A 25313-nucleotide genomic window follows, 5' to 3' on the forward strand; every position below is an offset into this window, starting at 1 on the left:
CTGAAATGTGTGAACTGACGCATACCGCCCTCTGCTGCAGCGGAGAAAATAATGGCTAAGGCTGAAACAGTAAACATTTAAGTAGGAACAAAAAACTGATCAGGCTGTGTGAGCAGTTTGATGGTTGTTTAAAAATGTTGTCAAAGTAATTTTTTTTCTCCCTGCAGAGATTCTTAATCAGAACTTCAAATGACATTGCTTAGACAGAAAAAAACATTTAACTAAAATTACTTAAAACCAAAATTTACCAGGGTAATTTACGATATAAATACTACGCTTATATGTTTTCCAAACATATTTTGTTTGGGTAAAAAAGTGATTATTATTGCGTTGCTTTCAAAGAGTCTCGGGAATCATAGATGGTAAAAAATAAAATTCACTTTAAATTTATCAAACGATGCTACATAAAAGATACAAACTCAACAAAAACAGAAAAAGTCAAACTAAAAACACAGCTCAAAAATTCACAGCCGCCTGGGTATCCCGTTCCCGGTGACCTTAAGGTTTCCCACGGTAACTTAACGCAACCACAGCCCCCAGCCATTTGTAAACACGCTAAATGCGTTATCGCTACGTAAATTCCATACTCCACTCTGTCCTCCATAGTCAACCGTAAATTTTCGAGCGTACGTCGAGCGGGAATAACGAGACCGCGACGCTTCTCCCTACGCAAAGCGAGGACGCGCGGATCAGATGTCGGCAGGAAGATGTTGACGTTATTCCAAACCTAAAGATGAATATTTGTTTCTCTGATGAGTCGCGGAAATATTAAAGGCGAAGAATGGGAAGCAGTGTATGCGTTGTCTCGTATGCTGAAAGCTTGGAGCGCAGACTTTTTTTTCTCGGCGGTAAATTTAGAGGAGACTAGCTGCGTTGCAGCAACCTAGCTAGCGACATCGCAGCCCTTTTTGTGGCCCTCAGCGCTCCCTCCCAGCTACACCTAGCATCCCGTCGCTTGCACAACAAGGAAAAATGGTGAGTGGCGAGTTTTTTATCTAACTTTTATCACGTACGGCATTGCCTGGAGCCTAGTTTGATGCTTGTAGCAACGCCGATAGCTAGTTTAACCCGACAATTGTTTGACGAAACTAGCTAAACATGGTGCTTAATTAATATTTAAACCTGGGTAACAGTGTCATTTGTGTCTCAGCCAATAGATAAGGTCGTGTTCTCTTCTTATCTGTAACAGTAGACAGGCTAATAAATAATTTTTCGCATATTACCTTGCTTTCTACATTCACATAATCCCTTGCTTTCAAATTTGAATTAGTATTTACCCCAAAGGGAAATCTCATATCATCCAAGTGTATTCAAAAAGTGGTTGTGGATGGTGATACTGTAGCAGTCGGTCTTCCAAGGAACCTGAAGAGGCCTCTGACTGACGGCTGTTGCTGTATTACAGTCTGGTGACCATCTGGTCTCTATTTCACAGAGAAATATTCAGTGTGACACAAGTTGTTTGTTGGCAAGTACTGCTAATTCACCTCTTTTGCTTTTGTCGCTCCTCTTTAAGGAGAAAATAATGTATTTCCTTATAATATACAATTAATAGAACATAAATGGTATTGTTGTCATGATAAATTCCAGTTAATGATGTTTAAAACTCCCAAACATGTTATTTTTTTACTATTTTTTCCACTCTTTGTTCAATGAAAGCATCAATAAATATTAATACGTTTTAAAATCTGCATATTAAATCCAGTTATGATTTGCAAATGAATTATATAAATCCCACTTCTTTATGTGACTGGTGTCCTAAAGAAGCACGTTACAAATTGGAATGTTTTACAAGAGCAGTGTTCGTGTTTGTGGGGCTGTTATTGCTGTAACACACAGCCACAGCCAAACAGTTGCCTAAATAAAAAAAATAAAGCAACAAACAGTTCTTATCACTTTAATATCTTCACTGAACAACTTGATTAATGCTCTGGTGAAATGACACACATCTATGAAAACAAATGGGTTAAGCTGGATTTCATTTAGTGGAATAAATGCATGTTGTCCATTGGCCTGTCACTACAACAAATTTTGCTGGATGATAAATTGTCCCAGACATTTTTGCGATAAATGGTAATTGAGACATATTGAGACAATTTCCAACTAATATAATAATAATGCCATATTAATACAAGTATTCCCACTCAAAGATCAATATAACGTAAATTTCTAAAGAATATTTAACACTGGACCTGGGGAAACATTTCAAATATCCAAACTATAAAAACAACCAAAGCAGTAGTTACAACAGATTATGAAGTCTCTGCAACTAAAATTGCATTTAAAAAGAATATTAACTTATTCAGCTTAGACAGCTTTGACTTCATAATTTTGCACTACTTTGATTTGCTCTGTCACATAAAATCCCAATTAAATACGTTAAAGTTTGAGGTCATAGTTTGACAACATGTGGAAAATGTTCAAGAGGGTGTGAATACTTTGCAAAGCACTTTCCATGAATTATGGCTTCATTTAAAGGTTTTGTTCCTGACCTATGCTCCGTCTGAACAGCTTTTCCAACCAGGCGTTGATAAATATGTGCAGCAGTGAATGGAGCTGCTGCTTTTGTTCTCTCCTGTGTTTGTGTATGCCATGCTTTGCTTCTCTGTTACCCTGGAGATACCAGTCCTGTCATCGTTATAGTGAAATATGAGCCACATATAAACCATGGGCATTAACTTGCATTTGTTGCTCAGGTTTGTAAATCAAATGCTGCTCCTTGTTTAAACTGGGGCAGTTTTAGAGCTAAATAATATAAGAATGCACTGATACATTAATATTACTGCTAAGACTGATACCTGATATATTTAAGTACATTATAATTTTTTCCTTGAAAAAAACACAAACAGCAAAAAGATGAAAATAAATATCAGTGGTTAGTATCTACCCAGTTTTACTTATCGGACCAATACAGATATGTTAAAAAATCACCAATATCGGCCAATGCCGACATTTATAGCAATAATATTGTGCATCTATTATATATATATATATATATATATATATATATATATATATATATATATATATATATATATATATATATATATATATATATATACCTTCCTGGATTGAAATCTTCTGATTATTTCAGCAAATTTACAATGTTGTATTATGGCCGATGGAGAAAAGAAAAAGAGCAATTTTCTACCAAAAACTCTCAAATTCTCTAGAAAAATTTATAGATGTCTGAGTTTCAAAAGTTTAAACTTTTCTAATTTTGAAACCTAGTCCAGTGACCTCCAACCGGTCGACACCTTTTAATATGTTCGGTATGAAATGTCTCTTTTTTGCAGGTTTACCTGCTAAATCCCATAGAAAACCTCAGAGGCTACATCACTAACCGTCCACCTCTGGTCATTTTTATGATCAGTGTCAGTGCGGTGGCCATCGCCTTCCTGACCATTGGATATTTCTTCAAGATTAAGGAGATAAAGTCTCCAGAGCTCACAGAGGTACGACAAATCCACACCGTTCTTTAAAAAACAGTTTCCATTTAATCATCACAAATGTTTCTCTCCAAGTTGCTCATTTTAGGAGGATAATTAAAGTGAAGTGTATGAAACCTTCAGGGTCTGTACAGGTGCTTGAAATTGTTGAAAATACTTGAATTTCAGTTAGGTGGTGTTTTTTTCCAAGCTTTTCTTACAATGAGGTGTTTTCTAAGATTGGAAAGTGCTTGATCTTTTTATAAAGTCTTGCGTTATCTACAAACTGCACAGACTTATAACAAAGATTCATCTGACATTTAATTAAAAGCCTGAATTTGGAGAATAAGACAAACACATTTTTCTCTCTGTGAGGTTTAATCAGACTAACGTTTGTTGTTTTAGATCAGTTAGAATGACCAAAATTATTTCTATTTCCTAAAGGCAAGAAAATTTTGTGAGAACATTTTTAACGTGATTTCTTTTGATGTAAATGTGTTTGTATATTGTGTTGAAGCATTTAATTCAATTAGGCAAGTAGTTTACCATAGAACCATTTGTTTGGATGGTTTCAGTGTAATGAGTATTTATTCCTAATATTGTCTTATATTTTACATTTTAAGCAGAATTATTTAAATTTCAGGGTTTTGTTTTTTTTGCTAAATTAGTGTTTTGTTAGGTGTGCATGATGTGTCTGAGAGGCATTTCAAAACATAACATTTTATTTTAGTTTTTTTTCTCCCTGCTGCAGAATGTAAAGTACTATCACATGACATTATTAACAGCAGTAATAAATGATGTCAAATAATCGTGAATTCAAACTGTTTGTTTAAGTTTATTTGTATTATTTTTATCTCCAAAGTGGGCCTAGAAATGTTAGAAAACTTACTTTGAAATGCTTAAAGTGCTTGAATTTTTCAGTTTAATGGGCAAAAGTGGACGAACTCTGAACTTTGCCTCATTGACTTTGTAAATGTGTAAAGCTGTAATTGCAGACTGCAGAAAGTGAAAGCAAACTCTGATGCTGTGCTGTTCTGTGTTTGAACACCCTCAGCAGTTGCATGAAGGATTTGCATCTCGGCGTAAGCAGGATGCAAATCTCAACAGCTCAGTGCAGAAAACATCAATTAGTTCAATAAGTTCAGTTTTGTGCCTCAGGACTGGAACACATTCCTGTTGCGCTTCAACAACCTGGACTTCTGCGTGTCGGAGAACGAGACGATAAAGCACGGCCTGAACGAGTCGACCACCCCGGAGAGCCTGGTGGTGACCAGCGGCCAGGCCCGCTCCAGCACACAGCCCCCCCTGCTGTTAGAGGACTCGGGCCCCATCAACATCTCCGTCTCCATCACCCTCACGCTGGACCCCGTGCGGCCGTTCGGCGGCTACTCCCGCAACATCACCCACCTGTACGCCACAGTGCTGGGGCAGCAGGTCGGTCTGTCAGGTGGGTGTGCAGATAGATGGATGGAATTCATTTCTTCTGTCTGGGTTTGTCAGGTGACTTTATTTGGATACAGAGAGCCAGCAATAGCTGCGTTTTCATTGACCCTGTAATTGTGCAGTTTGACATTTGGAAAATAAATTTGCTTAATGGAAACGGCAATTTAAAAAAATAAAATTTGAACTAGTATGGGTTTTTTTGGGCTGTATCAAAATTAGTGTATTTTGCAAAACTGCAATGGAATCACTTTTTTTTTTTTTTCATCACGTGAGTCACGTGATCAACAACCAGACGTTCACACTGGAGCAAACCACAGACGACAGGAAGGAGTAGAAAGATGATGGTGTGGAATGTTTTTAAATGTCTTATCGCGTTAACAAATGTGATTTTAATTTCATTTCTTATTTAATCAAAACACTGCAATTATGAAATTGTGTTTCTTTGACATTAGTGGAATATCAACATAGTTTTGTGTACATTTTGTACTTGCACTTTGTGCCACTGCAACATTGTGTAGTGGTGACACCATACTGTCTCTTTTTGGTCCATTTCCCAATAATAGGGAAACGTCGATCTACTTTTTTCGCTTGTGATATCGATATCAGAGTTTTGGAACCGGCCAATACGATCTGTATAGAAAAACTGCTGAATTGACTTAAAATATTTCTGTTTCTAAACACAGACATAGATATACTGAATAACAAATTTGTTTGATAAATCTGCACCAGTACAACACACTCAAATGCACCAATTGCTTTACAAGCTTGGTCAAACAACTCGAGTTTAATTTGTTCAGTCAGTGCATACAAGTAGAACAACCAATGTTAAACAAACATCAGGTTGACTACCTTGCTCAAACATGTAAAAGTAAACGGCAACAAACCTTCTTTCAAATGGTTGAGAAAGTGTAATTAGGAATTCTAAATATATTGTAAAATAAATAATAATAATGTAAAATGACGTAACTCGGAGCACAAAGCACAGAGTTAGAATGTACAGATCTGCACTTACGGATTTGATGTCTCTTTTGTTTCTATTTCAGGATATTAATATCTGACTGATTCATCTCTAGTTGCCGCTGTAGATTTCTACTTTTACGGTCTTGAGAGTTTCTCAGGCAGCATATGTACTTCTTTATGGTCAGGAATCATACTGGTGCTTGAAAACCTTGAAAATGCTTGAATTTCAAGATTTGTAAAGTGCTTGATATGCAAAATTATAATAACACACAGTCTAAATTTGGAAAACAATATTTACAGTTGAAACCAAATATTTTAAAAAATGCCAACACATTTTTTTCCACCATCTTAAGGTAAATCAGACTAAACTTTTTTTGTCTTAGGTCAGTTAGAGTGTTTTCTATTTGCTAAATGCCAGAAACCTTGGCGATAATATTTTTTAGAAACTTTTTTGTGACTTTCTTGGACCAGTCAAATATATAGGGTGTGTGTGAAAGACATTTCAAAACATAAACATTTTATTTATTTATTTATTTTCCTTGTCCCTGCTCTAGGATGTAGAATATTAGCACAAGATATTAATAAATCATATAACGTAATGAATTTAAACTTCATCTTTAGTTAATTTGTGTTATTGTTATCTACAAAGTGTGGCGCTGGAAAAGTTTCAAAGCTTACCTTGAAATTCCTTGAAAAGTTCTTGAATTTTATTGTGGGGAAAGCCTGGTGCGATACCTGAGTGAGTGTTTTCACAACTTGTTCATACTGGAAATAAATGTTTTGTTTCTTAAGTTTTCTCTGTTCACAGCTTATCAGAGTAAAATACTTTCACACTATGCCAAAGCAGACCTTTTTCCTCAGCCTGGTGTATGTAAACTTCCGGTTTCAACTGTAGATGAATGATTTGGCATTATCATCTAAAACTCTCGTTTTAGAACAGATAACCAAAGCAAATAGAAAGCCGTGCAAATATTTAGTGCCGGTGTGGATTTAATCTAACATCAACAGGATGAGCCTGCTCAAATGAAGGTGGTTTTCCTGGGAAAGGTCAACTTGCTCTCTCTTATCAAGTTTAAAACTGCTTTAAATGTCACGCACACTCACAGTCAAACACATTTTGCAAGCAGGTAGATAAAATATGCAGTGGGAAAGTGAAGGAATGTGGGAAAATGTAGCATCTGCAGGCAGAAACTTGAACATGGAGCTGAAACCCTCGAGGCGAAGCAGACTGCAGCGTTTCTGCTGCGGCTGCATCAAGCCGCAGTTTGAACACAACTGTTACTTTCTGGCTTTGCAGTTCTTTTGTTTTTCTTGGGGGTGAGGGGTTGTTATCTCACTGGAAAGGGAACCTCCACTCTTTTCTGGACAATTTTTCAAATTGTCATCCAGTTTTGGTCTTTATTTAGCTCCATCCATCTCGTCAGTCCACACAATGATTCAGCCGCTACCATGCTTCCTGTGAGAACAGGTTGGTTTTTATAGATTTTGATGACTCTGTCTGGTGGGTTCCTGGATATTTATGATTCTGTTTATTCTCTAACAGATCTTCTGATTCATGAACTGTAACATAACTTAAAAAGCTTGGCAGGTTATCAAATTACTTCAGTCGCTGCTGTGGCATCCATCTAATTTTCCTTGCAATCCTCTGTCATGTCCTGTAGTCTACCTAATAATCTTCTTAAGTCCTTTTTCCATTGAATAAATCTTGCATAAGCCCATAAACCCAGTCTGTCTTTCATTATTAGGGAAGTAGTTTAATAATATTGTTGCTGAAGCTCTCAGATTTTCAAACTCCAGATTTTCCTGCTTTTAATGCCGCCGCATTAAAATCAGGTAAAACTTTCCTCCTCCAAACTTTTATGCAGTTTATTGATTGAGTAGTCTCCTCAGATCCACATGTTGGCATTTAAAGAACGCTCTGCTGTGGTGTCTGTGATTTCAGGCCGGGAAGCCCATGAAGAAATAAACATCACGTTCACTCTGCCCGTGTCCTGGAACTCGGACGACTGCGTGCTGCACGGCCACTGTGAGCAGGTGGTGTTCAGCACGTGCATGACCGTCACAGCAGGCAGCAATATCTTCCCAGTCACAGTGTGAGTTGGACGGTTTCCCGCAGTTTGCTCTTAGCCTCTCCTCTGTCTGCATATGTGTAGAAAAAAAAGCTTGTATTTCCAGATTCTTTTCTATTAAATAAATCAGAAGTTAAATATCCTATCTACAAATGCCTACGTCACACCTTCCGTTTAAATGGACAGTGTTCTATAAAATCAAATTTATTGAGCTTTAAATCATTTTATTATCATTACTATGTTATCCCCTTATCAAAAGCATACCTAGAGTGTTGCCTACTTTCATGCATCTTTGAGAAATCATTGAATCTCCATGGAACCACTCAGCTCTGCAAAACGCCTGGGTGGATCTGGCCCCGCCTTCGAGGCGCAACTCCTCCCCAGAACTGCAGTTTTCCAAACTTCCACTTCACAGAGCGCAACTCCCCCACAAAGCTCCTTCAGACTAGCCACCAGCATTTAGCAAACACCCGGTGGAACTGCATATCTGCTCAGCTCATTATACGAGCTACTTCTCAGTGCAATGCTAGTAAAAACATTGCTAAAGGGTTAATAAAGGAGTCATCAAGACATGAAATCAAAGGTGGAGTTTCAGAAAGAGTAGGAGTTTTTAAAGAGACAGAGGCCCAATTTCAAGGTGTTAAATTACAAAGTAAAAATTATTATTTATTTTTTTTTTACCCCTCCAGGGGGTCTTTTTGTGGGCTCTAGTGTCCCTTATATGACAGTAGGCTGACAGGAAACGGGGAAGAAGAGGGGGGAAGACATGCGACAAATGTCATCGGGTCCGGGAGTCGAACCCTCGACCACCGCGTCGAGGACTGAAGGCCTCCAAATACGGGTCGCGCCAACCGCTACGCCACCACGGCACGCCCAGTAAAAATTATTTTAAGTCATATTTGATATATAGCATTTTCATAACAACTGAAGGTATCATTGTTACTTGACTGAATTAGCATTTTAGAATTTTTCAGAAAAAAATTATTTAGGGAAAGCCAAAAGTGTTGAATGTTTTCAAAGTTAGCAAGAGCTAAAGCGCTAATCAAAGAATTAGCCTAGCTAACTATGGCTAAGTTGGATTACACGACACCAAACTCTGTAGAAGCTTTTATTTATTTTGACTTTCAATTCAAGTCAACTTACAGAATAAATTACTGACATAAAAGGCAAATTTTTTTGTTTGTTTATTATTTTTCTTAAAGAAAAAAAGTGAGAAACTTAAAATTGGATTTGGTATTAAAACAAATCTGAGATTTTATTTTTAAGCCGATCATACTATGAGCAACAAGTCATTAGGTTGGGGACCTGAGATCCTCTTTAGAAACTAAATGATAAAAACAATCTCGTTGAGGCATATTCATGCTATACCTGCAGGATTTACAGATTTTTTTAAAGGAAAATTAAAAAGCTCCACGAGTCTCTTCTCCTGTTATTTTATGGGTTTTTTGCCTCCATCCATCCCTGAGAGTAGGATAAAACCCCAGGGCTGCCGTTTCACTCTTTTACTCCCACATAACAGCTCCTAGGTGATTTACCAACAGCTTATGTAGTCGTGGTGTTTGATCTCGTCAACAATTCAACACCTGCAAATCCCTCTGTGCAGCTTTAATCCGTCCTTCTGCACAGCAAACAGTTACAGCTTTAGTTTGAATTGTGAGAGGGAAACTGTGTCAGACGCAGCATCAGATACACTGCTGTAAGTTTGTAGAAGCAAAAAAACAAACGATTATAAATGAGTAAATAATAACAATAAAAAAATATAGAAACATGCTCCAGGTTGTCAGAAAACCTCAGGGATGTGATGTAGCTTTCTGCAATTAAACAATAACTATAGAAACAAACAAAAATAAATAAACGTACAAAAGTATCGTGGTTTAGAGTTTATCAGATTTATTCTGATGTCAGGTGGTGTTTTATTCTTTGAGTTGAATACTTAAAGTAAATTATTATTATTTCAGTTTCACTTTTTGTCATTTAAGAGAAACATATTTGTTAAAATCTGTTTATTGGCCCAGCTTCTCCTACCCTGCAAGATGCTTATTATCCACTGAATGAACTGCAGTATGAGAATAAGTATGCCTGGAATCTGCTCCTATAAAAATAATGTTATTAAAAAAAAGTGTGCATGAAATCTACTCAGACTTCCCAGTTTTTCCCACTTTCTCTTCCTTCAGCTCCTTTTTAAAACTTGATTCTTTGATGCCAAGTTAATATGTCATTGTGAAATAGTCGCTTCAAAAGTCACACGATTGTTTGTGTTTTGTGTTTCCCTTTGCAGGCAGCCGCCGCACTGCGTCCCAGAGACGTACACCAACGCGACGTCCTGGTACAAGGTGTTCACCACGGTCCGTGACTCGGACACCAAGTACAGTCAGGACTACAACCCCTTCTGGTGTTACAAAGGAGCAATCGGCAAAGTGTATCATGCACTCAACCCCAAACTCACCGTCATTGTCCCAGATGTGAGTTCCAGGTTTCCATTTTCAAAGAAGCTCAAAAAATATTGTTTTACTTTCTTGGAAGTTGACTATTAAAAAAAATATATCTATTAAAATCTCAAATGCCTTTTACTTCAGGAGTGACAGAAGAGGAAGGCTGGTTTGCCTCCTTAACATTTATTTTGTCTCTTGGAGAGGCAAATAAGCCTCTACCGAAGAAAGTCTACCAGACAGGGAGAGAGGTTTTTGATTACATCACATTTTTTTATTTCCTGACACCAGCTGACCTTGCACCATCAGCAGCAGTGTGAAAAAGCCTGAAAGAAGCTGCTAAAATCACAGAAATTCACTGTAAAATCTCCCATCATTACTCATTTTTCTCTTGCTGCTCTGAAAGCCGAGAAAAGCACAGACTTTGGCAGCCAGGATTTATTAAACTTCACAGCTGTGTTCCTGGTGATCCTGCTGTCCTGGTCAGCAGTTCAAGCTTTTCCATTGTGTTCACTGGTCAATCAACTGGTTCATAATGAGTTTTATTGTGGAGTTACTATTTTTGTGTCTCTGATTTGAATTTCTAACAAACCATATTCTTTAGGAATATGGTCGATAAATTGAATAATAACTCATATTAAAATTTTTCAGATGTTTATTTATTGGATTTTCTTTTGGAAATCAAATAAATATTTGATGCTAATTTTTGGAAATTACAGGATGGCTTTTTATAAGGTTGTACTGGGATATATTTACAAAATTTGGAAAAAAACACCCACATAACCTCAGACAAACCTGAAATAGAAGATATAAATCTTTCAACTTCATCTCTTTGTCTCCATGTTAGAAGGTGAGCAGTTGATCGGTCGGTCGGTCGGTCGGTCGGTCGGTCGTGGTGACTCTCATTAGAACTTTATTTTTATTTGATCAGGAAAATCCCAATGGGATTAAAATGTCTTTTACATCAAGTCAGCATGCAGTATTATCAATATACTGTTTCCTAAAGAGGGCGCTAGTAAATATGTAGAGCTTTACCTTGTATCTATCTCCCTCAGAGGGAAGTTTTTGTAATTTGATCAGTGAGGGAATATTTGTAAACTCTGACCTTTAACCTGGTCATTAAACTCTTTTCTCTCCAGGACGACCGCTCCCTCATCAACCTGCACCTGATGCACACTAGCTACTTCCTGTTTGTCATGGTCATCACTATGTTCTGCTATGCAGTCATAAAGGGACGGCCTGGCAAGGTGCGACAAACCAATCCTGACTTCTGTCCTGAGAAGGTACAACAGACACCAGCAGTGCTTTATGACCTCAACAGGTAGTTTCAGCCAAGCGTCAGCTGACCTCTGATTGGTCCTAAGACACAATCCAATCACACTGCTGCTTTTCTTCTCATTTCTTCAAACCTTCATGTGAAGCTGCTTATATTACCCACTTTCATCTGCTTTTACAGGAGTTTGGGTGGAGATGTTGTCTGTAGCTTTGTTGGAATGTAATGAGGAAACTTCACTTATTAACTCCCAAAGAAAAGCTCTTCGTCTTTTTCTTCTTCAACACTTTGTAAGGTTGACACTTACAGCGAGATGAACCTTTGACCTTTACCATGTTTATCACTTTTGTTGTCAATGAGTCTCTTCTGGCTGGAAGTTATAAAAGTTTGTAGCAGAATAATTTCATTACATATATAATCACTCTTTTTACACTTTCTCACTTCATTTCCTTGCCTTCCCCCCTTATTCATCCTTTTAAGTTCTTGTTTTCTTTTTCTCTTTCCTTTTTTCCATTTGTTTCTTTTTTTGCTTTTTCCCATTTTTTCTTTTGCCTCTTTCCACCTTTTTCTTTCTTTTTCCTTTTCTTCTTTTGCCTTTTATTCAGTTTTTCATTTCTTTTTGTCTTTCCTTTTTTCTTTTTTTTAACAATTTTTCTTCATTTTTTTCTTTTTGATCTTTCCTTTTTTCCACTTTTTCTTTTTTTGTGTTCTGCTTTTCTGTTTCCGGCCTCTTATTTGTTCAATCTTCTGTGAAGTTGCCGTTGTCAAACGGACAGACTCTTCGAGACTCTTATCTGGATCGTTTTACTTGTTCTAGCTCCTGCTGGTCATGTTAGCATCAGGTGAATTTTTAGATTTGTATTCCAGCTTAACATTGAATGTGTGTTGAATTTTTCATCTTTTAACTATTAAAGACTTTGGCAACGGAATTGTTGGAGATGGATTATAAACTGCAACGCATGTCAAATATTTATTTCTACCTTGAAAGCAATAATGGTAGCCTTGCATGCTTTTTTTAGCTGATTTAGTATTACGTAGAGTGCACTTAAGCTGCACACTGCATCGCTGTAAACAGTGCAGTCTCATCCCCTTTATTTTTTAATATGTAGTTAAAATAAAATTGTCCCATTGACTTTTAAGAGGAATGCAGTGTGCACCCTTGAATTTAGAGTTTGGCCTTTTATTGTTTTATAGTCCGTTTTATTTCCTCTGAGTCTGTAGAGGTGATTCCGCCTTTAATGGTAAAATCTGATCGCTCTACAGCTCATAAAATACACAGCCTCAAAAGGCCTGGGATCAAGTCAGGCTTAACACTGAAGACCTTCAAAAGAAGATTAATTTCATTTTATTTGGTTAATTCACATATTCTTCCATGACACAACAGTTCAGTTCACAAGAGCGGTAATAGTCAAAACATATTTCTCTGGTCTACTAAAAAAAAGAATAGAAAGGATTTCATAAGATTGGAGGTTTTTTGTCAGTATTTTGAGTGTTGATCCTTTTTTATAGCTTCTGTTATTCTCTCGCACCTGTTTGAAATTGACTCTTGCATTTTTGGGAGGCACTCTAAGTGTAAAAACACTGAAACTGGAAATACAAAATTTTGCCCACTGAAAAACTCTTTTCACCATGACTGTAAATTTATAAAAATCTAATTTCTCTCACATAATTCTCTTTTAATTTTATACTTTTCTAACACTGGACAAATCAGACCGAACTGAAAATCAAAGAAACCTCTCTGATTCGTGTTCTGTTGAAAGCTGAACTGACTTGCATTTATGTCTTGCTTTTTTTGACAGGTGGCGCTGTCAGAGGGTTAAAAAGACGGCAGAGAGCTCTGCCAGAGGTTACCTGTAACATGGACTCAGAGACACAGAAGAATTTTTTTTTTTTTAAATCTACATCCCAGTTGCCTAGTGATCCCTGGAAATACATGAAGGGGTACAAACGCTCTGTGAATGCATTACTCTCGCAATGTTGGGGTTTCTCCAACCAAAGATATACAAGTGCCTGTATCTGTGGTGTAAATATTTGTTGGATCTCTTGACCATTCTGTGCAAAAGCTCTTTCTTGTTTATTTTTGTTTGGGATTTTTTAGCCCGCCTTCCCTCCATGTCCCCCATGTGCCATCCCAGGACCGCTAGATAAACACAGATGAAGGCCGGACTCAGTAACTTTACTGTGAATTTTCCCTGGAGCCGCTTTTAAACTGATCTTCAAAACTTGATGGGCCATTTGAAATGTAGTTGAGTTGTCGGAGGTCCTCTCAGCTCAAACAGCGAGGAGAATGAAAGAAGTCCGAAAAACAATTTAACTCCCTTATTTATTTTACACCCACAATCTTAAAGAAAATTGCATCCATTACCATATGGGAGGTATCCGATCAGTCCAATCATCTCTGCATAGTTTGGGGTTGACAAACAGATTTCACCCGGAAAGCGTTTTTGCCTTATTTTTCTCCCTTGTCACCAATCTGGCTCCCATCTCGCCTCACTTTGTGTAGTTTTTAGCGGACATCTTCCCGGCTGCATCTGGAAACATAACGCAATAACATCTTGCCTTACCCGTGGTGGACCAGCTGAAATCAGATGAGACCTGACCCACCTTCATACCTTCACAGACCGACGTTTATTTTGGTTGTTTCCTGCTGATTATCAGGCCTGCTGTTGCTAAACGACTTCCTGCTTTTCTTTTTGGCTTTGTTGTTCTATTTATAGCTCCAGTGTGTTGTGCATATAGTGACACTCAGTGGCCAAATTCAAAAATTGCAACAAAATGAACTCCCAGAAACTACGTATCAGCGAAAGAATAATAATTTTTACTTATTTCTTCATTTTTCTCTTACCCCAAAATGTCACACACTGGAACTCGATATGTAAATTATTCGTCGATTATCATATTTTTGAGCCACCTGAAAGTGTAATTTCACACAATCTGCAGTTTTATTGCATATTTGGAGCACCTTCATAATTCTGGCACATTTTGTTTTATTTTCATCGACATCACATGTAATGTTTATTGAATTTGTCTCAAATTCAAGCTGGTCTGCATCTGTGTAAAAAATGATCATATTAACTTACGTACTAGCTAGTGCTGTCAAAACGTAAATCCAGATTAAATCAACCGCTTGACAGCATCATTCAGAGGCAGTGGTACATTTATGTTGGGGACTATTTAAAAAAAAAAAAAAAGCTTGTCAGCACTTAACAGATGTATTTCTACATAAGTGTTGCTGACCATTTAATTGCAACTGCTTCACTGCATTAATACTACCACATATTTATCATTGGACACAAATCCGTTAGACAAAATGTGCAAAACTCCACAGCTGTGTGAATAAGTGTGAGTGGGTTTGGGATATTTGTAGATTAAAAAAGTGTCTGTAGTCTGACATTCTCTGAAATCTCCTTCATAGAGACTTGTTTTTTATAAACATATGGAAAAAATGTTCTATCTTAGAGTTGGCCTCATCAGCTACTGTTATTCAGTATGATCCGGACGTTTATTGTCAGAAAATTTGGGTTTTCTTATGTTGAGAAATGTACAAAAAAATCTAAACGAAATGTGACTTATTTAGAAATAGTGAACTGTGATTCTTTTTTTTTTAAGCAAAATTTTCTTATTGACTATATTGCGGTTTTGAGAGTAGTGAGAAACCCCAACCCTGGGCTATACTGGACTCTATTGGCATTTCAATGCCTAGAGTTTGACATCACACGCATTCTGGAATCTTATGAAAATTTCCAATTGAAACCGATTTCATGCTCACATCCACAATTTACACAGCAACACATAAGCATTTTTCTTTATTTTCAAAAAATGTGTCTGTCATTGCTATAGGACTCTCTGTTTTTTGGTAAATACCCCAAGAGTGACGAGCGTACGTGCATTAAGCCTCATTTACTCCCACTATATTTCTATGGTGTTTGTTTTCCAATTGATTTCTTGAACTTGTCATATCTCCAACTTTAAACACAAAAGGGGTGTAAAAATTCACACGCAGCCACCAGAGGGTTCTCCTAGTGACTGTTCATGAATATGTGCAATATGGCTCATAGTTTAGGTGCGGTAATTGTTTATTTGGGGCTTAGATTTCTTTTTGGTAAGCTCTCCAGAGAAGATTAGGTTACCACGGCAACCGGTGACTCAGCAGTTCTTGTTTTTTGGGGGTTTTTTTCTTTTCCTCGGCTTGCTCAGCTTATAAGTTTTGGGCATAAGATTCATTGGTTTCTTTCCAAATTTATTGCATTTGTTTTTTAATATTTTTTTTGTACAATAATAACACAAACTCTGTTAATTTAACTGTGTTATCATGATCTAACCTCCCAACAGTCTCTATGGAGGAGAAGCAGAGTTACAAGATCTACTGTGTGCCTGCTTGACATCTTACATGGTTTGGTTTCCCAGTCGTGGTAACTTTGACTTACCTCTGTACTATAATTTTGTTTCATATTTAATGTACCTGTTGAATGTACTTTTTTATAAGCAGCGTAATCTAAATCTGAGATGCAACAATTCCAAGTGAGTTTAAACTATGATATAATTAGTTTTTCTCTTTATTTCGTTTCAGTTTGAAAGGCTTTACTTGAATCCAGTTTTTGAGTGGTATTTACGTGACATTTACATGTTATAAGATGTATCTCTTTGTGGTAAATTTAATTTTGTGGTATCAGATGCTCTATTTTTTTTTTTTTTTGGTTTGTGTGTTGGTGAATGGTTGAAATCTGTTTTTGTTTTCTGAACAAAGTCTTCCTGATTCAGATGTATCACAATCTGTTAACTTTATCGTCTCATTTGCTTCCACTGTTGTTGCTTTGAAGTCTGGTAGCTCATTCTTGACCGGTGTGATGGATGGAAACTGGGTGTGTGGCTGATCGTTGTTGCCAAACTGTCATTATTATCATGTGTAGCCCGAATTTGCCTGCTTCTTATCCATGTTTGAGTGATTTTCTTTTTTGCTAGAATTGCCTCTGATTTACTGCAGATTGCCTTAACATTGTCCAGTTTTCCTTTTCTTTGCTTCACATATTGTAAATCACGCCGGCTTAAGAAACAAATCAAGTGTACACTTAAAGATTTTTTGGGTTTTCAATGCAGTTTTACACGCTCCTTTTACATTGTACCGTTTCAAAATGATGGTTGCTTTACAAAATAACCTTAAATGCAGTGCTGTCATTACACTCCCCTGTCCTCCCAACACGTTAGCAGCGCTTTTACGCAAGTATTAAGCCAATTCTGTGCCTTCTGCACTGTCCAGCTGCATCCTCTTCCCTGTACATACACTAGATAGGATCATAGGTTTCCATGTGGCTAAGGCGTCATTCAAACCCCGATTTCTCTTCAGTGGAACTGCTGTAAATGAATTCAAATTTAAATAAATAAATTGTCTCAAAACTTCCAACAACTTTGTCTCCCTGACTCTCCTTTAATCCAGTTACTTTGCCTCTGTCACGGTTTCTGTGGGAAAATTAATGAGCTGTCGGAATAAATGAAGTGAAAACCGATAAGTTCAATGTGGTGGAAATTTTATGTGCTGGAAGTTGGATGAGTTTTGAAATTAAAAGATAAGAATGAACTTTTTTTTTTTTTTTTACATATCAAAAGACTAAGCTGACAAGATTCTTGGAACCAAGCTTCCATAATTTTCATTTGATTAAAAATTATGAGTTTTCTGGAGGCCTGTGAAAAAGTATTAAACATTCCCCTCCTGATTTCTTCTCTTTTTCATAAATGCTTCAGTTTATCAAATCAATTTTAAAATCATGCAAAGACATTGTCAGTAAATACAACCTACATCTGTTGAATGATGAAAAGCTAACCAAACCATCCCGGCACTATGTCAAATATTAAAATTAAGTGCCTCTCTTGTTAAATCAAGAATTAACTGAGACTTGCCATTTTAATTTTCTAGAACTAAGGCATTACTTGCATAGAACCTGTCTGACACATAACGTAGGCTCCAAGGGCTTAAAAAGAGGCCCGTTATTCTGCGATCGAAAGGAATTCAAGAACAGATGAGAAAAAAAAATGTTTCAAAAGTCAAAAATTTTCAACTTTTTTTTTTTTTCTTTTAGAAAATTTCTGTGATGAATCTCAAAATTTCTGGGTTTTTTTCCTTGCAAATTTTGGACTTTTGAAATGCAGACATTTCCATGTTCTTTCTAGATTAATCTGAGCATTTGACTTCAAATTAATATGAAAATGATTAACTGCGCAATTTGACATTTTCAAATTGAAATCTCTTCCTGGAAATTGAAAACAATTATAAGAAAAAAGAACTCGTTTTCTGATTAAAAGTTTTGGTGCTAGGCAAGGTGACATTTTTTTAATTGTTATTTCTCAAAACAGCAATGGAAACACTTTTTCGCGTAAGACGAATCGCATGATCAAAACCCGGATGTTAGCACTGGCCCAAACCACGAAGAAGACGACGACAGGAAGTAGTTTGAGGATCATGGTGCAGCATGTTAAAAGACTTATCGCGTAAACAACATATTCACGCGCGATTTTAATTGCGTTTCTTATTTAATGGTGTTAGCGGAAACGCAGCTATTGGTCGACACACAGACGTCACAGTAGCCTTGTGTTGAAGCCAACAGGTATGTGAGGCCAACATCATGCATTTTCTTGCACAAAAAAAAAACATGTAAGCTTAATTCCTGCCGAGGTAAAATGGGAGTAATTTCCGCAGATGGTTTACAGAGGACTCTGATGTTCATGCATCAGTAGGAGGACTTTAAGATGAATCAACAATCAAGTGAGACATTAAAAAGCTGTCGTCCTTAGTCATAGTCTATTTACTTCTAAGGAAGAGTGGTTTCTGAAACCCACTGGGTATCATCAGCCCTTTAATGTTATTTTTAAATCGCCTTGGCTCAGACACCTGAATTGAAAGTCAGCAGTAATGGAGTGATTAAAATTCAGAAATCACACTCTGGAGGAGATTCGAATAATTCCCACAAAGATGAAAAGACACGTGCAAGAGTCTGAAAGCAGTGGTTACCTCATCTGTTGTTACATTTGGCTTCGAGTCCTTGAATTACCTGTCAAAAATATACCCTGTGTGAACAAGTTAGAAAAAAAACACAAAGCTATGAAGCTCATATATTTACTGTCAACACATTCTCACTCCCGACTGGTCATATATTGACGAGTTGGGACGATTTCTGACCATGCGTCAACTATTGACGCATGTCAGAAATCCCATGCGTCAACTATTGACGCATGGTCAGAAATCCCATGCGTCAACTATTGACGCGAAGGGTGTCCCCTTCGCCCCCTTCGCGCCAATAGTTGACGACTTGGGCAGGGTCCTTCAGCGTCATATGTTGAAGATTTGGGTAGGTCACATGTTTTACGTGGATTATTGACGCGAAGGGTTCTCGCAACCGCAGCCGAACCTTCGAAACCCGACGATTTGGTTAGGTTTAGGGCAACAATTACGGTAAGGCATAGGGTAAAACCCCTCGCGTCACACCTGCGCGTCAATATGTGACGAGGACGGACCGTCCGATGCGTCAATATATGACGAGTTGGGAGTGAGGATGGGTTGTTACTGTCAGTCCGTTCCATTGGTCTGTACATGGGAGCAAAAACTAAACAGAAAATAGTATTTTTAAAATTATTTTAGTTTACACAACCAACAACCTACATCGGTGTCTAACTCCAGCTTGAGAGCTACTATCCTGCAACTTTTAGACCTTCAACACACCTGAATCAAATAAACGGCTCATTATCAGGCATCTTGGAATAAGGTATGTTGTAGATGCAATTGTTTCTTTAATTTTTACTTTTTTATCTGTCTTGTCAAGTTCACACTTTCATCATTTCTTCCTCTGAGAGTCAGGCAATATTTGCCTCTACTTTCTGGATGATCAGAAAATAGGGGTAGAATTTGGCTTACCCAACATGAAAGCATAGATTCTCCATCAATTTAATTGAGAGGACATATTTAAATGATTGTCAGTTGTCATTTTCACTTAGGATTCAAGAATACAATATATCTTTTCTTTGTATAACCAAAAGTCAGGCATTTATAAAACGTCCCGTCCCGACTTAATTGACATGTTTTGTGACGTGTTGTGTAACATCCGGTTCCTCTGTTAAGATTTTCCCGGTGTGCCGGAAGCGCGCATGTGCAATGCAACCAGGATTTCACCAGAAACCTTAGAACAATGGCTCCTTGCTTTTAAAATGAGTAAAAGTTTTAATAAATACAGTTTTCGCGTTCCGCTTAAGAAGAGTTCTGCTAATTATAAGAAAGTGAAGGCTAACCTTGTTCAGTTTTACCAGCTTAAGCTAACACTAGCTAGTCTAAACAGACATTTTGTTTCATTTTAACTAATGTTAGCTCAACATTTGTTTTTTTAAATTCTGAATATTCCGAAAGTGGAACATTTTTTACCTAATAAGATTAAAAGCCATGACTGGCTGTGAAATGGGCCCAAGCTGCATATTTAGTTGATACATTAGACTTTATGTACATTTTCGACCAAATTTTTTAAGACAAACATTTTTAAATATCTCACACAAGGATATAAAAGTTACAAACTAAACTTTAAAACTTTATATCACTAACAAATGATCTTTTTTTTCTTATTTCAATGTCGCCAATTGAACTAAATATTGAATGAAAATAATTCATTATTTTCACTCACTAATTAAAGAAAAAAGTTATCAGTTGGTTACCTTACTTGAAGCTTACTGCCTTTGTGAAAATAATTTTTTTTACAAAGGCAGGATAATTATTTTTAAAAGGATAATTATTGTCTAAACATATTTAGACTTAACTAGTTTTATGGGTGAGATGCATGTTTCTATTTTTAACAGCAGAGGGCAGCAGTAGGTTACAAGAATAGAGGTGAGATGTAATCACAACACAATAAAAAGCAGGATTTTTTTTTGTCCGTTTCTATACCATGTCAGTTTGGGGATTTTCATTTAATCTAAGCGTGGAGACTATTTTCTATTTACACATGTAGGTAGCAAAATCCATCAGTCTTTGTTCTTTTAGAGCTAGATGTTTGGAAAATGGATTCCGCTTTAATTACACCCTCTATTCATATGTTAAAAATAATTAATAATGTTATTGATCTGTTTATGGCATCAGTATTGAATTCGTGTTTTGGTTCTTGGAGAAGAGTAACCTCATTCTAAAGGGTTAAGTTTTAATTTATCTTAACGGAAATCAGACAAACTTAAAGAGTTGAATTTCAGATGCTGTTGTGAACAAAAATGATTGAAAAGGTCACCCTCATTGCTTCTCTTATTTAGACAGGCTCGATGGTGGCCAGGGCTGTAGTGTTTTTCTCAGAATGCTTGATTAGAGACCATAAATCACATTTTTCCCTGAAATTACATGCTTTTTCTGAGAGAAACTATCACCCTTGGGTTATTAGCACTAAGTAGTATAAACAATAACTTTGCTAGGGTTTGTGTAAAAATCAAGGCAACTAATCAGGAGTTATACTCAGTGAAGGCACAATCAAAGTTAGCTACTAAGTCAGATATTACATTAACTTTTTTTTAAAAGATCTTTCTAAAAATAGATGAAAGGGGAGGAACTGTTCCTGTGGTAACAGTTTTCCATAATTCAGCTAATATTACATGCTTATCCACTGATAAATGTAATATTTCCTCTAAACAAATAACATTGTCGTTTTGGCTGGCAGGAAAGCTTTAGGAGGTTCTCTGCTGAAACCAGCTTGTCTGTCATTGTTTGCACTACATTGTTTGCACTACATACTTGTGTTGAGTATAAATGCTTACCTGAAGTAATTTAATTTAGAAGCTAATTATTTTTTTTTAATAAATAAAAAAATAAGTAATTTAACCTAGTAGCCTTTTGTTTCTCTGACGTCAGTGTCTGCTGTTGTTCGTTCACTTATGCACTTCAACTCCGAGCCATCAGCATCCAGAATGAAATTGCTATTGCGCATCATTTCCTCCTGAAAAACAGTGTCACCGTGCCGTTTGCATTTTCAGCAACACGCAGTGCAATTCAGTGAGCAAATCATCTCTTCTGCTCACATTTCACATCAGACTGGAGCATCTGAAACAATGACCATTTATTTCAATCTGGTCATTATTTTAATGCTCATTTTATGAAGGTCTGGTTCAGTTTGTAAAACCTTTGTTAAATAATCAATCTCTGATCTCACTATCAGTTGTTATTGCAGTGAACTCATGTTTGCATACTTTTATACTGTAACCATAGCAGATAATTTTATAGATGGAATAAAGATACCACTTTTCTTGCCAGCACCTTAGATTACAATAGGGTTGCAACTAACTGCTTTACTGATCGATTAATCTATTGATTATTCTGACAATTAATCGTATAAAAGAGTTTAAATATTTGCAGATTTTTCTATTTGACCACTTAAGCTGATTTTATGCAATGTTAGAATAAATATATGCAACGTAAAAATATCTAAATTATTTTGTACATTTTTTAAATAAGAAAATAAACATTTGTTGCCTAAAATGCAACACCATATCCTTCCGTTAGTGAAGGGGCTGCTTGATTATTTATTGCACGGATGCATTTGCAGCTAAAAAGAAGAAATTACTAATAACATTAGCCCCGTCTGCTTGACACATCTGTTGAGTTTTATTTATTTCTTTATATTTTTACATTTTAAAAAAATATTTTATTTTTTGGATAAATATATTAATAATTGAAAAGGAAAAAGTGCCTAATATGAGTATTTTTTGGTCTTAAATTACATTCAAGTGGCCTCTCATTGATATGTTGTCCAGATCCCCCAATCTTTGTAATTCTGTCTTATCTTGCAGAATGTAGCCGTCAGAGGAGGGGCGCTGTGATCGTACTGAGATGGACGGAACAACCAACAATACTCCGGTGGGCTGTCGTGTTCAAACTGTGCTCACTTGAATCTTAATAAATCGGCTGAAATCTCTTACACTTATCCCACATTCACATCCCAGTATTTGTGTGTAGAGTTTTGAGGAAATAGATTAATGTAATGCAATTTGGAAAAGGACTGTAGCTAAACAAAATGTGGAGGAAGTGAAGTGATGTGAAAACTTTCCTGAAAAACTCAAAAAGTCTGAGATTAATTTCAGAAATTTTCTAGAAAAATTTAAAATTTCTAAGTTGAAAATTTTTTTTTCAAACTAAATTTCCTTGGTTTTTCTGGAATTTTTCTGAGATTAATCTCACTTATAGTTTTTTCTACCAAATTGTGGACTTTTCGGACTTAGAAATGTCCTTGTTTTCCCCAGAACATTTCAGTTTTTTGGCAGAAATTTCCTTCTCCTTTTTCATCTTTTCTACAATGACCTTTTTGCACTGTCGTTTCTTCCTTTTACGTTTTTTTGGTGGAAAACTTTTTTTTTATCAAAAGTACATCATCCAAGTTGAGAGTGAATTGGTGAAATCTATATTTGTTACTAACAGCAAACATAAGATGGCGCTGTTTTACCTGTTGTCTGCCAACGGTGTTTGGTCTTTTTGTTAATGGACAACTGGAGAGTTTCTGCTAAACCTTGAGGGAGCGATTGCAACGTCATTTCTTTTTGTCGTTATGTAACACCAACCACCTGATGACCACAGACCCTTGCTGACATTATTAGGAATAAAGTCGTGTTTGTCAGATGTGATCTAAATATACAGACAGGCTGTACAACCGAGCTAATCACTGTGTTCTGCGCAGGTGTTGACATGTGATCACCGATGTCCAGTGAGAAGAAAGGTGTAATTTTACAGCGGCGTGGACAAGTGCAGCTTCAGCGTGAGCATGTCTGCTGTAGCCGGGCACATGCACACTGACAGCCACGTCCACGTTTGGAGCAGATGGTAAGCAATTATGAAATGTGTGATAACATCAGGGTACATAATTGGAGCACTGGGAAGTGGAAATGACTCTGTGGTTCTTGAATGAAAGACCGAACAAATGTGCTTATGTATTTATTGGGGCAAAGAAGATTAAATCTTTGAGTTAAACGTTTGGTGACAGAAAAGAGATGAAAGGATTGGATGAAGTGAGAGAAATTGAGGCTTTAAACAGAATTTTTGCCAGTGTCGACAGCTCTGCCACTTGTCTATAGTTTGTTTAAATTTCCCCCTGGCAAGGATTTACAGTCAAAACAGGAACCACTTTATATGGTTTGTCTTTAATTAGACAAAAATTTTTTAACAATGTTTGTAGATGGCAGATTGGACATAAACTTAATATACTTTTTACTTAGTTTGGTGACAGTATTACAATTTTGCACTTGTTCCAAATTTTTGTAGTTTCACTATCTCAAAAAGGCTGTGATATCCAAACCCCCAAATTTAAAATACTCTGATGCCACAAAATTTTAAAACTAGTGTAAAAATGCAAAACAAATTTTTTTCTGACTTTATTTTTTACCTGCTCAGCAATGAACTTTACAGGCAGTATCCTAATAAAACTGGGTAATCAAATGTTTGTATTAATGGAATCAATGGGGTTTATTATGTTTTCCTGATTTAAAACCAAAGCACAGTTTTCCAATTTTTTGCTTTGAACAATTTGGAGATTGTTCTTAATCTATAGTCTGTAAGAACAATAGGTCTCTTATTTTTGGAAAACACTTTTATTTTTTATTAAGTTTTTTTAACAACTGCACCCAAGTTTGTGTTGGAGTAAAACTTATTGGTTGTTTGTGGTCTGAAAATGAAATTAAAATGGATGGGATGAAATCTAATAAAAGACATAAACTTAGTTTTATAAATAATGTTTTCAATTTTAAGAAGATTTTAGTTGGTCATTCAGAGTGCGTTCACACCAGCCCTGTTTAGTTTGTTTTCATCCAACAAGCTAACATTTTTGCATTGATATTGTCTGAATACATAATTAAACTCTAAAAAAAGCTAATTCTGGTCCGTCTACAAACCTCCGTCTCTGTGCAGTGGAAGTGAACTTTGGTGCGCTTTCATTGCATATGTGTGTGTTTAGCGCTAACATGAGAAATGGCTCATGGTCAAAAAACAAATCCTACAACCGCTAAAATCGTACACCACTCCATTTTTGGAGTGATGAAAGAGATGGAAGTCTCAAAAAAAGATTTCCATCTCTTTTTGTGGAGTTGGAAGTTGGGCTCATAGTCTTCATCTGAGATTTTTGTGTTGTTTCCTTCAGTGGTTCTTGGTAAAGCGCCTCCTCAGGTGATGAGGGGAACAGGTTTTTCAAAATGTCTGGTTTGCTTGGTGGGTACAAAAGCCCATTTCCAAGATACTTTCTTGCAAATTTTAAACTTTTCAAACTCAGAAATTTACACATTTTTTTCTAGAAAATTTTGAATATTCATCTCAAAATTTCAAAATTTTTGGAAAAAACATACTTATTTTTATATAAATGTTTATATAGCAATGTGTCTACAATGACCCTAATATGACATCATGGTTTACTGACTGAAAAGCAGCAAACAAACTGAAATTGAGTCACTAAACATCAATTTATGGCTCATTTTCCAGGTTATCACACACACGCACTCACACACACATTCCTCTGTGTTTGAGTGTGGCATGTCTCTGGATGTCCCCTCCCACTGACAGATGGATGAGGTTAATATCATAATTAAGCGCCGCGGCCGACGGTTCCTGTTTACCACTCGGTTGCTAGGCAGTGACATCAGCTGATCCCTCCCTCTCTCCTCTCTAATCCCTTACGCTCTTGCTCGCCCGTCTCTCTCAGCTCCGTCTCTCCCAGATAGGCGGCGCAGA

At 36.6% G+C, this 25313-nt stretch overlaps 1 protein-coding gene across 2 annotated transcripts; it reads left to right on the top strand.

Moving 5' to 3' along the window:
- Positions 1 to 625: 625 nt before the first annotated feature.
- Positions 626 to 17003, top strand: tmem248 (transmembrane protein 248). Of its 2 annotated transcripts, none has more exons than XM_014472609.2 (7): positions 626 to 975; positions 3294 to 3452; positions 4584 to 4872; positions 7771 to 7921; positions 10176 to 10359; positions 11466 to 11647; positions 13399 to 17003. In XM_014472609.2, the coding sequence occupies exons 1-7, from the start codon at positions 973 to 975 to the stop codon at positions 13454 to 13456; spliced, it is 1026 nt and encodes a 341-aa protein (XP_014328095.1). In that variant the 5' UTR covers positions 626 to 972; the 3' UTR covers positions 13457 to 17003. The 2 variants fall into 2 exon arrangements, with proteins under 2 accessions (XP_014328095.1, XP_005809366.1); XM_005809309.2 differs by having other exon boundaries at positions 627 to 975; positions 11466 to 11609.
- Positions 17004 to 25313: the final 8310 nt, after the last annotated feature.

Source organism: Xiphophorus maculatus, chromosome 11 (genome assembly GCF_002775205.1).
Source record: "Xiphophorus maculatus strain JP 163 A chromosome 11, X_maculatus-5.0-male, whole genome shotgun sequence".
NCBI lineage: Eukaryota > Metazoa > Chordata > Actinopteri > Cyprinodontiformes > Poeciliidae > Xiphophorus > Xiphophorus maculatus.

What these genes read in the sequence shown, in the direction of transcription:
- tmem248 (XM_014472609.2), top strand. An exon ending in AGTCTCCAGAGCTCACAGAG is followed by an intron (nt 3,453 to 4,583) that starts GTACGACAAATC and finishes TTTGTGCCTCAG; the next exon opens with GACTGGAACACATTCCTGTT. An exon ending in AATATCTTCCCAGTCACAGT is followed by an intron (nt 7,922 to 10,175) that starts GTGAGTTGGACG and finishes TTCCCTTTGCAG; the next exon opens with GCAGCCGCCGCACTGCGTCC.